Source organism: Typopeltis vanoorti, chromosome 12 (assembly GCF_054136105.1).
Source record: "Typopeltis vanoorti isolate ZY-2024b chromosome 12, IOZ_Tvanoo_1.0, whole genome shotgun sequence".
Classification (NCBI taxonomy): domain Eukaryota; kingdom Metazoa; phylum Arthropoda; class Arachnida; order Uropygi; family Thelyphonidae; genus Typopeltis; species Typopeltis vanoorti.
The window spans coordinates 80,153,326-80,166,854 of record NC_143560.1 but is presented as its reverse complement, the minus strand read 5'-3'; the positions used below and the strand labels follow the sequence as shown (position 1 = coordinate 80,166,854).

Genomic DNA, 13,529 nt, shown 5'->3' with positions numbered 1-13,529 from the left:
AGGAAACTTGTTGACAGGAGATTAGAAATGTAAGCTTAATCATGCAGTACTGTTCAAGGTGTGTGCACACACCTTGAAATTACATATCAGGAAATTGATGATGATAATATACTTTTAATCCTGATGTTTAGGTTTGTATGTTGATTCTCATGCATTGTGATGTTTTAGGAAATTGACAACGTAGAGTAGATAATAACTAAATTATTTTAATTATTACTTCCTATTACTGAAATAAGAGCCAACAGGCTTCACTTCGGCGAAGTAAAATATTCAAAATTAAGTGGATATTGAATACCACATTATTTCTTAGCCGAATAAGAAACTCAAAGATAGGAAATCTAATCTAAGAGTTTCATGCCGAATATAGAAAACTATATAAAGTTCAGCGAGACCAAGCGTAAGCCAACACCTGGTAGTGCAATGCTGAGCCACTCGTAGTAAAGGTGGAGTAAGATCTAATCACTGTCTTTAGTATTTTCCCATAATGCAAAACACACTGAAACTTTAGTATTACATCTAGGTCTACCTACTCATTGGCGAGACCTTAAAAAAAAAAAAAGAAAGAAAAAGAAAAAAGGTTGAAACCGGTCTGGGTAGTGACCTTCTTTCATAATGTAGAACAATAATACATCTCCTAGGAGCTGTGTTTTGCATTATGGGAAAATACTACAGGCAGTGATTGGAGCTTACTCCACCTTTACTACGAGTTGCCCAGCATTGCACTATCAGGTGTTGGTTTACGCTTGGTCTCACCAAACTTTATATAGTTTTCTATGTTTGGCATGAAACTCTTAGATTAGATTTCCTATCTTTGAGTTTCTTATTTGGCTAAGAAATAATGTGGTATTCAACATCCACTTAATTTTGAATATTTTACTTTGCCGAAATGAAGCCTGTTGGCTCTTATTTCAGTAATTGTATTTGTGCACCTTTTGGCGAATCGTACAGTAAAGAAATAAGCTCTGACTATTGAAACTTTAGTATTACATCTAGGTCTATCTACTCACTGACAAGACCTCAAAAAAAGTTGAAATCGGTCTGGGTATTGACCTTCTCTCATAATGTAGAACAATAATACATCTCCTAGGAGCTGTGTTTTGCATTATGGGAAAATACTAAAGACAGTGATTGGAGCTTACTCCACCTTTACTATGAGTTGCCCAGCATTGCACTACCAGGTGTTGGCTTACACTTGGTCTTGCCGAACTTTATATAGTTTTCTACATTCGGCATGAAACTCTTAGAATTAGATTTCCTATCTTTGAGTTTCTTATTCGGCTAAGAAATAATGTGGTATTCAATATGCACTTAATTTTGAATTACTTCCTATATTTTGCCAGAGTTAAATTGGCATCTTCAGGGATCAATACACTGATATCAAACATGTGCATGCAGGCACACTTCAGTAACAAAAATGGAATAGGAGAGATACAGGATGACTTAAAGTTTTAGAATTTGTGATTTTTCTGTTTGGAAAGTTTGTATATAGGACTATCTATCATCAACTATGAGGCCTAGAAAGTATTAGATTTTCAAATTTTTGGACCTCCTCTCCCATATGTACAGGATACTGTACATAAAACTACTCCACATGTTTAGTGTGGGGTAGTTTTATCTTGATAATGATTTCTTTGGCTTAGTGATGATCACTGGATTTCTTTGGTTGGTATTTTTCCTCTCTGCACTGAATATCCCTTTCTCTCCCCTCCTAACATATAAATCTTCTTTTCTGTAAGTTGACAAAAAGCATATGATTTGTGGCTACAGAATAAATCATTTGTAATTTGTTCCAATACATAATAATTGTCTGAACCACATACTGAAATCCTCAGAATTATTGAGAATTTTTTTTTCTGTAGTAATTTTCTCCATTTAAAACGTTACTGCTTTAAGTATACTCTGAATGTTCTCATGATTCATATCTAAGCGTTAGGAATACATGTAATGCACTTCATCTTCAAATTCCAGATACATACCCTCAGGGTTATGCAGGATATTATGTTAGTACTACATGAAAAGTTTACATCATTAGCTAACTTCCTTTTTAAAGTTTTCCTCCAAATTAATCTGTTATCCATCAGGACTCTAATGTCATTGTATCTTATATTTTAGTCTTCCAAAGCACTTCTTATCAACCTGGATCTTTATCCTGCCATATCCTGAGGGGGTGGGGGCACATGAAAATCTACATTTCATGTCCACCCAACAACATATTTTGTCATACTGGCTCTATATCACACCAGACATGCCAACCTCAAATGAACCATCTCCCCCAGACTTAAAAATCGTCTTTGACTTCTAATTTTGTTGTTTGAATTTCTTCATGTATCATCAGCAATACCCTACCTTCTGTTATTCCCTCTATCCTCTCTGAAAATACAATACACTTTACATTTTATTTCTGTAACTATATCATTTTCTGTCAACCAGGTCTCACTATAATTTTCAGTATTTCCAATACCGAAAATTTTTGAAGAAGTCGACCAATGCTGATTCTTGTACATGCATTTCAGCATCTCCTTGGACCCACAGTTATCCTTGTGTAATGTCATTACCAACCGATTCAGATTTGAAACCTGCAAAACTGCATTCAACATTGCATATTCTGTACATGCATTTGTCTTGGGGGGGGGTGACTGAATCCACACTTGAATGCATCCCCCCCATATGTGTAGCTTCCTTGAGTCATATTCCCTTACAACCTCTTATCTAACTCCCAAAATCATTTAATTGCAGTCCATGAGTCATATACAAGTCCTTTTGCCCATCAAATTCACTACATATAACCTATAAACTGCACACCATTCCTCCAGCACAATGTTCTCATTGACTCGTTCACAATCATGGCCTTTTTTTTCTCAGTTCACTCCTGTCATACTGAGGTAGCAGATTCACAATTCTTACTTCATCAGTTTTCTTTTTTGCCTCTATCAGCAACTCTTTCATATCTTATCACCTTTCAAATCTGTTCCAGCCAAAAATTAATTCTTTCAGTTCTCCCATCTACAAACTAACGACTTCACTAACATGTCTGATTTTTGCAATTGGGAAATATGCTTTTGTCACTTGCTTATTAGTATTTAATACACCTCTTATAATCAAATCTCCATGAAATACTTTCTCCTTACTTCCAGTTTCTCACATTTTCATACTTTCTCATTCACTTTTTCTTTGATTCTCCTTCCTGATGTACCACATTACAATCATTTCTCCAGCTGCTCTGGCTTACTTTCTGTCCTGTGAAGGGTGTTGCATAAGCATGCTGTCTCACTGCTTACTGCCACCTCGTTCCATATTTCACACATATCATTCACTGCTTTCACATTGTCTATAGCACTTTCACTATCTTGCCTTACATTGTTGATACTAGTTACTTCGTCTTCCACCTTCTACATAGCTTGCATTTCTTGCACTCACAAAACATTTCTGACTCTCTCTTTCATACCATAAGCCACTCACTCTTTGTAATAACAAATACATAGAACACACTGGATTATATAAAATCCCTCATGCTGAACTCGGTGAACAAGGAAGCCTTGGCAACTTTTCCTTGTATGCATCAATGCCATGAAAAATGCTGAGCGATATTGTGTATTAAATTTCACAAAGAAACACACAAATTTAAAGTCTAAAGTGGTCCTAGTACCATCCATTTCTTAAATGTCTTGAAGGCACCAACAGCATGCTGGTCCATGGGTTGCAGTGGTGATGTGGTATTCCCTGAATAGAATGGTCATCGTAAATATGAGTGGTCATAAGTTGAAAAAAAAAATCCTAAGTCAAAGACTGAGTTCATATTGCCAGTTTGTATATAGTAGAACCAGTACTCTCAGCTGTTAGGTCTGTTCCAACCCCAAAGTCAGTGGTAATCCACAAATACAAGGAGTTTTTTGTTTATATATTTTGGGTAGTTCATATTCAAGGCATAGAATGAAGTACTTTAAGCCTTATTATTATTATTTTTTAATTGTTCAGAGACCAGGATATGACATTAATTTTAGTAGTTCCATGGAGTTGGGAGTCAGCTGAATGATCTGTGCATGATTACATTTTCAGCAACTGATATCCTTGATCAGAATGATCAAGAATAAGAGTAGTGTTACACATCCTCTTTGGTGAAACTGACATTCTTGTTCTTGCAGAGGTTCCTGAGTTCTGTGAATTCAGATATCACAAATTGCTTTTTTGGAGGTTAGAATTTTTCAGAATATTGACTGTAAGCAGATATTATTATCAATATATTAAAGGAGTATATAGATGCATCATTCTGTTTTTGACATAATCTGGAGTTTGTTCTTCTATTAAACCAAAAATGAGTGATTATCAGTTTTTACAGATCTTCACCAGTTATAAAAATGTTAGTAAAGTAGCCACTTCTAAATTGTAGCCAACCCCTCCTGCCTACTGTTATGACTCAGCTTTTTATATATGAATTTTTTTTAAAAAAACATGATTTTAATATACTAGAGATTTTTTGGCCAATTTAGTCAAGTGGATATCTCTGCTCTCCAAGCCAAGAATCTGAATGTTACTTAAAAAAAAATTTTTTTTCTTTTTTAATCACAGGTATAAATGTTGTGTGTTTCTTACAATTAGCTTGCTATATATAGAAAACTGGGGAGACTGATGGATTAATTTGTTCGAGTTGAAGGTTATTTGCTATAGTGTATTGTCTTCAAAATATGGGAGTTTTGGACAAGATATTTCAGTTAGTTTACTATAATGATATAATATTATATGCAATTAAAAAATATTTCATTTATTTTTTATTGTTGAATAGCTATTTGTACTGAATTCTCCATTAATTTGTATATTTTTTAATATAATCTAGAAACCTGCACTAGAGACTAAACATTGAACTTTTTCAAGCGACTTCAAGCCTCTGGTAAGCAGGGTGGTGGTCTCATACTGGGTGGTGAAATTGATCTCTAACCTGAAATCATTTGCAAGCAAGCATCAATGCCCATTAGTGGAATATGAACCTGCAGTCTGTAGGTTCAAGAGCAAGTGCATTATTCATCCCAAGGCAGCAGCAGTTTTACTTATATATTGTAAATTTATAATTCCTGTTAACTTGTTTCCTTGTTATAGTTTATATGTTTCATACTATTTATAAATATATCTGGTACACTTGGTACTTTCTCCTTTTCAATTATTTGTTAAAATAATATATCTTTGGTTAATAGGTCATCCATTAACAGGAAGAATGCATCAAATCAGAGTCCACCTTCAGTATTTAGGTGAGTCTTATGAAAATTTTTCCATATTCATATTTCATCAGTAGTTGTATATGTTAATTTTAATGCAGATTGTATTAGAAAATAGAGAAGTAAAGCCAGTTAGAGATCTAAGACATGATAGACTGGAAGAAAATCGTTGATATTAAATTACATTGAAATGTATTAAACTATTGCAGCATCTTTTGTTCCAGAAAATTATGACAAATGATATGTGATTGCAATACAAGTTTAAAAAAATTTAGTTATTTAAAAAAAAAAAAACTTTTAGAATTATTCTTGCAAGATGAAAATTATTGTATCAGTTATACTGAATAGTGGAGTTGTCTCTCTTGTTTTAGGATTATGATGCATAGTTTTTCATTGATTACAAAAATAATCTTTTCAGAAATATATAAAATCCAGTATAGAATTGCTTTGTGATACTTCTTATAGAGAACTCTATCTCATTACATGATCTTTCATGAAATTTGGCATTGTAGAATACTTGGTAATTATGACAATTCCAAGCATGAAAAGTTAAGATTAATACTGTATTGATGGATGGGAGAAAGATACCTCCTTTGGATTATTATGGACAGAAGCAAGATGTGTATGGATTGTTGCAGTAGAGGTTTGTGCATTGCTGTAATCCTGAGTGCAATTTTTAGACCATCATTATTGTTAAAATTAGGGTGGTTGATAAGAATCTCACAGGCATCCTTAAATTTACATTCATACCATGTTTTGATGGGATGTAAACAACAGGTGCTTTTCCAGTCAATTCTATGTAAAGTGTTCAGGGCATGATCAGAAAGGCCAGCTTCACCATAGTTATTATATTTAATTGTCATTTATGTTCCTTTTGTCTGATAGGAATTGTGCGTCCTGTTTCCCCTATATAGGCTAGATTACAGGTGCTAAATATGGTATACTACAGGATGGAGGGAGTGGGTCTTTGGATGAGTTGAGTAAGCTCTTTAATTTTGCAGGAGGTGTGAAGGTGGCTTTAAAGTTGTATTTCTGTAGTATTCTGTTTATTTTATCTGATGTTCCTTTAATGTATGGAATGGTTGCAGTTTTATTGTAGTCTAGTTTATCTTTGTTTTTCAGTTGGGGGTCTTGTAGAGAATTTTGTTGATAGTATTTTGGTAGGAAAGTATTGCTGATAACTTTAAATTCATTTTTAAGCGCTTGTTCATTGCAGCAAATCTTCAAAGCCCTGTTTTTTATATTAATGATGCCTAGTTTTTGTGTTGGGTGGTGATAGTAGTAGTTGTGTATATATTGGCCAGTATGTGTCAGTTTCCAGTAAACAGTGAAGGAAAGACTGTCAGAAAGAAGACGTGTGACAAGTGTATCTATAAATGGAAGTGTGTTCTGCTTTTCAGTGTCAATTGTTAACTGTATGTGTTTGTGTTGTTTGTTTAGGTTGCTGAGGAAAGTGTCTAATGTCTGGCAGCCATGGGGCCAGATATTGAAAACATCATCAACAATATCTAAGCTAAATTTTGGATTTTAAAGGAGAGGAATCTAGAGCACGTTGCTCAAAATATTCCATGTAAAAGTTAGCAATGGGGGAGGATAATGGTGAGCCCATGGCTGTGCCTTCTTCTTATAGGTAGAAAGCGTTTTGCCACACAAAAATAACCAGAACGTAATGCATGTGCAAAGAGCCCTGTGATATCGGGAGGGAATTTGTCCTGTAAAAGAAAGATTGTGTCATTGATTGGGACATTCGTGAAGAGGGCAGAGACATCAAATCTGACTAAAAAATTATATTACAACTAATAATAAATTACATTACAAAAATCTTTTTCTAATGTAATGTCTTTGATTATGTTTATAAAGTGTTGTGTGTTTTTAATATAGGAGGGGGAATGACCTACTGTTATATTTTACCTTGGTTCTTTATATTTTTTCTTTTCTATGTTGTTCTACTACTTATCTCTTTTATCCTTTTCACACATTATATCTATTAAGCTATTAACACAATTTGGCCGATTCTTAGAGTGATTACGTATATTAAATAAATTGACAAAGGATTGACTTCTGAATAGAGTCTGATCCTCAGCAATAATGGTCTGGAGTTACCTCCTAATCGGGTTCTGGCAATATTTATTTGTTCATGCTGCACCAGCCAGATCCTTAGGTTAGAAATTCCTTTTAACCAAGAGGTAACTCTCAGAAAATATACACAGTAAATCAATCTATTAATTACTCCTTAAACAATTTTATCTATCTCTCTTAAAACACTTTAGATTGCAGTTGTGGTCTCTTTCATATATTTCTCTCTCACTCGGATTCAAATATTAGCAAGCGGTGCATTGGATTCAAATCAAGGCACAAAACAAGTTAAGATAATCAAGATACATTTTTTAGATTCAAAGGATTACACGTTTACAATAAAAACACTCAGTAGGAATAGTTATCATAAGTTATATGGTTAGACATATCAACTGTAATTCACATATCACATCTAAGAATAGGCTCATTTCACTACACAGAATTCTAGTTAGCATCCCTTAAATATCTTTACTATCTTGCACATATTCTTAAAACATTCACATCGATAATTCTATAGATTATTACTTATGGCAAATTAACTGCTACTCATTCAGACAAATATTAAAGAAACCGCTATTTAGTTCGAAACACTGGTATCTAAAATCTCACTATAGTCCTTCATACAAGTTTAGAGTTATATAACCTAACATCACGTTTCTTCCATGATACTTCATTATTCCACTCTTTGTTAACAAAGGAATTTTGCATTACCACATTCCTGTAGCTTATTCTGCCTATCCTTTCTTTATAATTTCCCTCCGAATGATTGATCTCATCCTTGGTGATTATAACTCATGGCTAGGTTTGGCCTTTTTTGTTCTGTCCCTTCATCGCATTCTCGACTGGAAACAGCATGGATTGAATCGATGCACATGGACATATGTGGCGGCCAGTTTCTTCAGGCTTACTCGGAAAGGTACCTAACATCTCTTCGTCTATTCCTTCTGTCCGACATCGTGAAATGACAGCAGAGAATAGCTGCCCGCTATCGACTAGACCTCGAACTGGAACTCTTCCCGACTCTACCGGAACTTCTCCAGCAACTCCAGATGAAAAATCCTAAAAAAAGCACTGAACGGGAGGGACAAACCCGTTTTTTACCTCATATCTCTAGCACCCTCTTTCACTCAAAACTTTCTGCCCAACTCCTGATTCATTCCTATCTTCCTGAAATCTTCTGTACGATTGCCGCGTCTTCCTGGAAAAAACATTGTGCGTGTGCTGTTCACACGTAAGCAAATTGCTGTGGGCTACAATTTATCCGAGGTTGTCGTTAATGGACTTTGATCCTTGTTTATTATGCTCTAACATATATCTTATAGAGAAACTTTTTACAAAAAAATGACTTTTTTCACTTTTAATTAATATTACAAAAAATTTGTATTAGTACAATTCTTTAAACAAAATTGGTATCTTCACTTATTTACAAGCATTTCCCCTTTTAGCTTTTTTTCTTTTTCTTGTTAAATTCTGAATGAGATATTTCTTAGTAAAAATATTTCATTCAAAATTCAACACTACCAACTCCTTGAGTGTTGATGCTAATTTCTTGGCTAGGTGATAATTAGGGCTGTTTATACCCTCGGCTATCATCTGGAGTGCTGTGCTTTGTTTATGAATCTTTGGTAGACCATAAATCTCGGAGAATGAGCGTAGTGCAGAAGTAATTTTTTGACTGTATCTTCAGCCCATGTAGTGACTGATTTAAGTAGCTTCTCTGTTTTCTTTTTTATTCTATTGGTTAGGTTGTAGTTAACAAGTTGATAGGTACTGTTGTCTGAGGCTATCAGATTCATTTTTTCTAAATATGTGGCTCGATTTAGAAGAACTGTGGCACTGCCCTTTATTGGCTCTAGTAATTATGATGTCCAGATTTGATTTTAGTGATTTTACCACTTTAATTCATATTTCATTAAGTTGCTCATTATTGTTTTCTTATAATTTACATTTAAAATGTTAGAGGTTTCTAAACGTATTTTTGCTGTGGTAGTTGGGATGAATCTCTTTCACTATTATAAATAAAATCCAGTTTGTTAATTGATCTGGATGATACGGCAAAGTTTAAACCTTTGCTAAGTTAGAGAGGTTGACTACGTGACTGTTACCTGAAGGCAATTGGTGGCTCCTGTTCTTCCTTGCTTCTGGTTATCACTGGCTTGTGGTTGGTTGTTTTCGTTCACTGTGGAGAAATTCAGATATGTCAGAAAACCAACAGACATATTTCTCTCACAGTGAATGGAGAAAAAACAGGGCTTTGAAGATTTGCTCCTCCAATGAACCAGCGTTTAAAGATGAATTTATAGTTATCAGCAATACTTTCCTAAAAATTGGTTACTGCCAAAATACTATCAACAAAATTCTCTACAAGACCTCACCAAAAAACAAAGATAAACTAGACTACAATAAAATTGTAACCATTCCATACATTGAAGGGACATGAGATAAAATAAACAGAATACTACAGAAATACAACCTCAAAGCTACCTTTAAACTTCCTGCAAAATTAAAGAGTTTACTCAACTCATCCAAAGACCCGCTCCCTCCACTGGCCCACCCTGGAGTATACTGTTTATTGCACCTGTAATCTGGCCTATATAGGGGAAACAGGATGCACAATTCCTATCAGACAAAACGAACATAAATGACACATTAAATATAATAACTATGGTGAAGCTGGCCTTTCTGATCATGCCCTGAACACTTTACATAGAATCGACTGGAAAAGCACCTGTTATTTACATCACACCAAAACATGGTATGAATGTAAATTTAAGGAAGCCTGTGAGATTCTTATCAACCACCTTAATCTTAACAATAATGATGGTCTAAAAATCCCAAGAAGATGGAAGGCACATATTCTACCCACTTACTCTTTCTCCCTAAGAGTTAACTATAAATAGAACCATAGGTAATCCAGGATCTTAAATCTAATATAGCAGTTGTCATGTTAAATTAGAGCATCACTGTTACTGTAATAAAGCTATATGAAAGAATGTTTCTCTGATGTTATCTTAAACAGAATATAGCTTTGATGTTTTTTTTAAATTAATTTTTATTTTATTTTATTTTCACTGAGGTCGTGCCAGTAGAATAACCTTTGATCAAATCATTGTCTCTTTAGCATACTGTGTGAAATGTAATTCAGCTTGTGTCTGTATGTATGTTTGTATGCTCCAGATGATGACTTTAATGTGAAGGTCGAAATGTCGGGAAATTAAAATAGTTATTTATAACATGGTTGTAGAGTCCATTATTTGTCTAAAATGAATGTTTCATGCTTCATATGTCAAATGACATGCATTACTAATCTACTTTATTATTAATGTTGTATGCTTCGAAACAGCTGCTGTTAGAAGCATTCAGATTTTTTGTACATTTTTTAGTACATTTATCATTCTGATGAAGGTGTTAGTGAGCAGCAAAACACACATAGAAGTTTTGTTTATTACTATAATAAATTACTAGTAAATCTCTTTATGCACTTCCTGTAACCTTCTATTTTATGTTTCCTATATACCTTTATTCTGAATTGGTCAACAGTAACCTAATCAAGATGACTTTCTTATTTCATGGGAAAAGTTGTATTTAGAGCCATATGACTTTTCTCATTTTTATTTGAAACAGTTTTGTGATGAATAGTCTATATCCTGAATAGAAACCTAGCAGTATTTACCATTATTACAGTTGGCTCTCACTATAGGATGCTCATAACAGTCATAAGAATAGTTGATTATAGTGCATTTCTTTTAGAATTGTGTCTTGCCTTGGTTAGGACACTTCACTAATTAGTTGTGAAGTGTCCTTATTGTTATTATCATCAAATCAACCTCTATGGGGTTAGCAGACTCGTTATCAGGGGTCCACTTAACTACACTCAAGATGTTTATCATATTGAATCATAAATTCCTTAACATAAATTCCTAATCTTTCTCAGGACTCTCATATCTGCAGTCTCTAGTCCTTGGTCAAGTGTTTTATTTCTAACCCAGCTCTCAGATCAGTAAGTTAAAATTGTCTTCAACACTGTCTTGTATACAGTTAATTTAGTGTTTTGACTAATTTCTCTCTTATTCCATATAAATTTATTCAGTTGACTTCCAACCATACCAGCTTTGCTGATTCTGTAGTCTATTTCCCTATTTAATTTACCATCTTCACTAAAAATTTTGCCTAAGTAGCTGAAATGTTTTACTTATTCTATAGGTTCTCCATTCACAATGCAGTTGATATTTTCAATGTTTCTGCCGTTTTTCATTGTCTTTGTCTTGTTATTGGTGATTTTCATACCAAATTTATTACAACAGTTATTCTCGTTAATCTTTTTTTTTTCTTCAGCTGTTCCAGAACATTTCATATTTTTGTAATTCTTACTCTGCTCTTCAGGACTCCAGCAATAATTTCTTTGTAATTGGAATTGACTAGATAATCCAATTCATGTTTGAATTGTAACAACAGAAGTACACTATTCTTAGATTTTTTATTATTGTTCAATCACCTCCATGGAATTTAAGGAATCATCAGAAGGAATGCTCCTTGAACTCTACTGAAGAAGTCTTTACCACTATCACCATTGGTAATCTGTTTTCACTATTCACCCTGAAGAAAACTAAATCTTGAAAATATTACCCAGTTTCCATGAATGACCTCTTATTCTCTCCTCACTTACCATATGTCAGAAAAAATTTCCTGTGCCTGACTGTAAAATCCCCATACTAGCTTGTATGTTTCTGTAATTGGCAACCAAACTTTGAAGCTTGCACTATTTTGTCTGTCTTCTTTATCTTGAGATAAAGTTGCTAAAATAAGTTAATTGCCCTGATGTTTTTTGCCACCTTATAGCTCTCTTCACCTTTTAGTGAATTTCCATTGGTATAATACTAGACCTGTAATATCTTTAGTCCACATTACATGACTTAACACTTGCCTACGTTAAAGTGACACTGATTGGTTGCTCATGTCACTGTATTGTTCAAGTTGTCCTACAAGTAAAGGTAGACGTAATTCAAAATTTTCAGAAGCCTGTTCCCTTTTTTTTTCAGGGGCTTGCACATTTTCTTCTTCTGCCTCTTGAAATTTGGAATTACATAGGACAGCTTGAACAATATAGTGACATGGGTAACCCATGAGTGTGGCTTTAATGTAGCCAAATGCTAAGCCATGTTTTTTGGACTAAAGCTATTGCAGGTCTAGTATTACTAAGAAAAACACAGACTAGTTTAAGAAAAAAATAAATATGCAGAATTATGGCCTTAAACAATCTAGGAAAAATGTTTTTAATAATAGTTGTATTTGAAATGAGTTTTTAGTTTGGAAAGTTCAAATTTGTCTTCTGGTATATAACATTCAGTAAAAACACCAAAGCTTCAGAACTATGTGTCTCTTTGATTTTACACTGAAATAGTAACTATTCAGAAATTTTTCTAGATCAAAATTGTTTGATTGAAAATCTATTCAAAGATAATGCAGGGAGTGTTGAGAATTTTAAGGTCCAATATGATAAATGTTTGCTAGTTGAGTGAACCTGCCACAATGTGTCTGCTGACTACATTAAGGGTACAGTAATTGTTAAAGTTCTTCACCAAAATAATTTATCCTGGTTTTTTTAAAGTTTAAATGGACCTAGAAATCTGGAAATAATTTTAGAATTTTTGTCTGCAAGGTTGGGAAACATGTTGCATGTCACACTTCACAATTTCCTCTTCATAGCAGTAGTTCTAGCCATGATTGCTGAAATTTTCATTTACCTTCTATTGAAGATCAAGAGAACTAGGGCTGTAACTTCAGAATCATAGGCATCATATTCAGCACCGTATTCATTCATCATATTCAAATGCTATTCATCTACTCTCCTATCTGTTATCTACCTCTGCTAATAGTATTTTTCGTCTGTGAATTGTGTACTGTGGTCTGTTGGCATGTTTGTGGGATGAAAAACTCAAGTTTCCAGGAGAAAAGCCCTGCTATCTCCATATAAGATTGACCACCTCACCTTCAATTGAACAAGCATACATAAAGATAATTTTGCCATGGTGAGAAAATCACTAAGGTCTTTTTTTAGTTTGAAGGGTGTAGTGTCCAGTCATTCTTCCAATTGCATTATGGAGATTTTTAGACATTAAACTTGATTGAACTTGTGTAGCATTTTGTTAGGTGTAGGTTTACTTTGTTTTTCACTTGTTGTATGAAAAGTTAGGCATGTTCTTTCATATTAATTTCTCCCAATTGACTCCTCTGTCCTCTTTGAAG

The 13,529-nt window shown here is 33.9% G+C and overlaps 1 protein-coding gene across 1 annotated transcript in view; it reads left to right on the top strand.

Annotated features, from left to right (window-relative positions):
* Positions 1–13,529, top strand: part of LOC150100923 (pseudouridylate synthase RPUSD2-like) — a 189,896-nt gene that overhangs the window by 139,302 nt on the left and 37,065 nt on the right. The window contains exon 9 of the mRNA XM_090401804.1: positions 5,187–5,240. Within this exon, the coding sequence (XP_090257930.1) occupies positions 5,187–5,240 (54 nt within the window). The remainder of the gene's footprint in view (positions 1–5,186; positions 5,241–13,529) is intronic.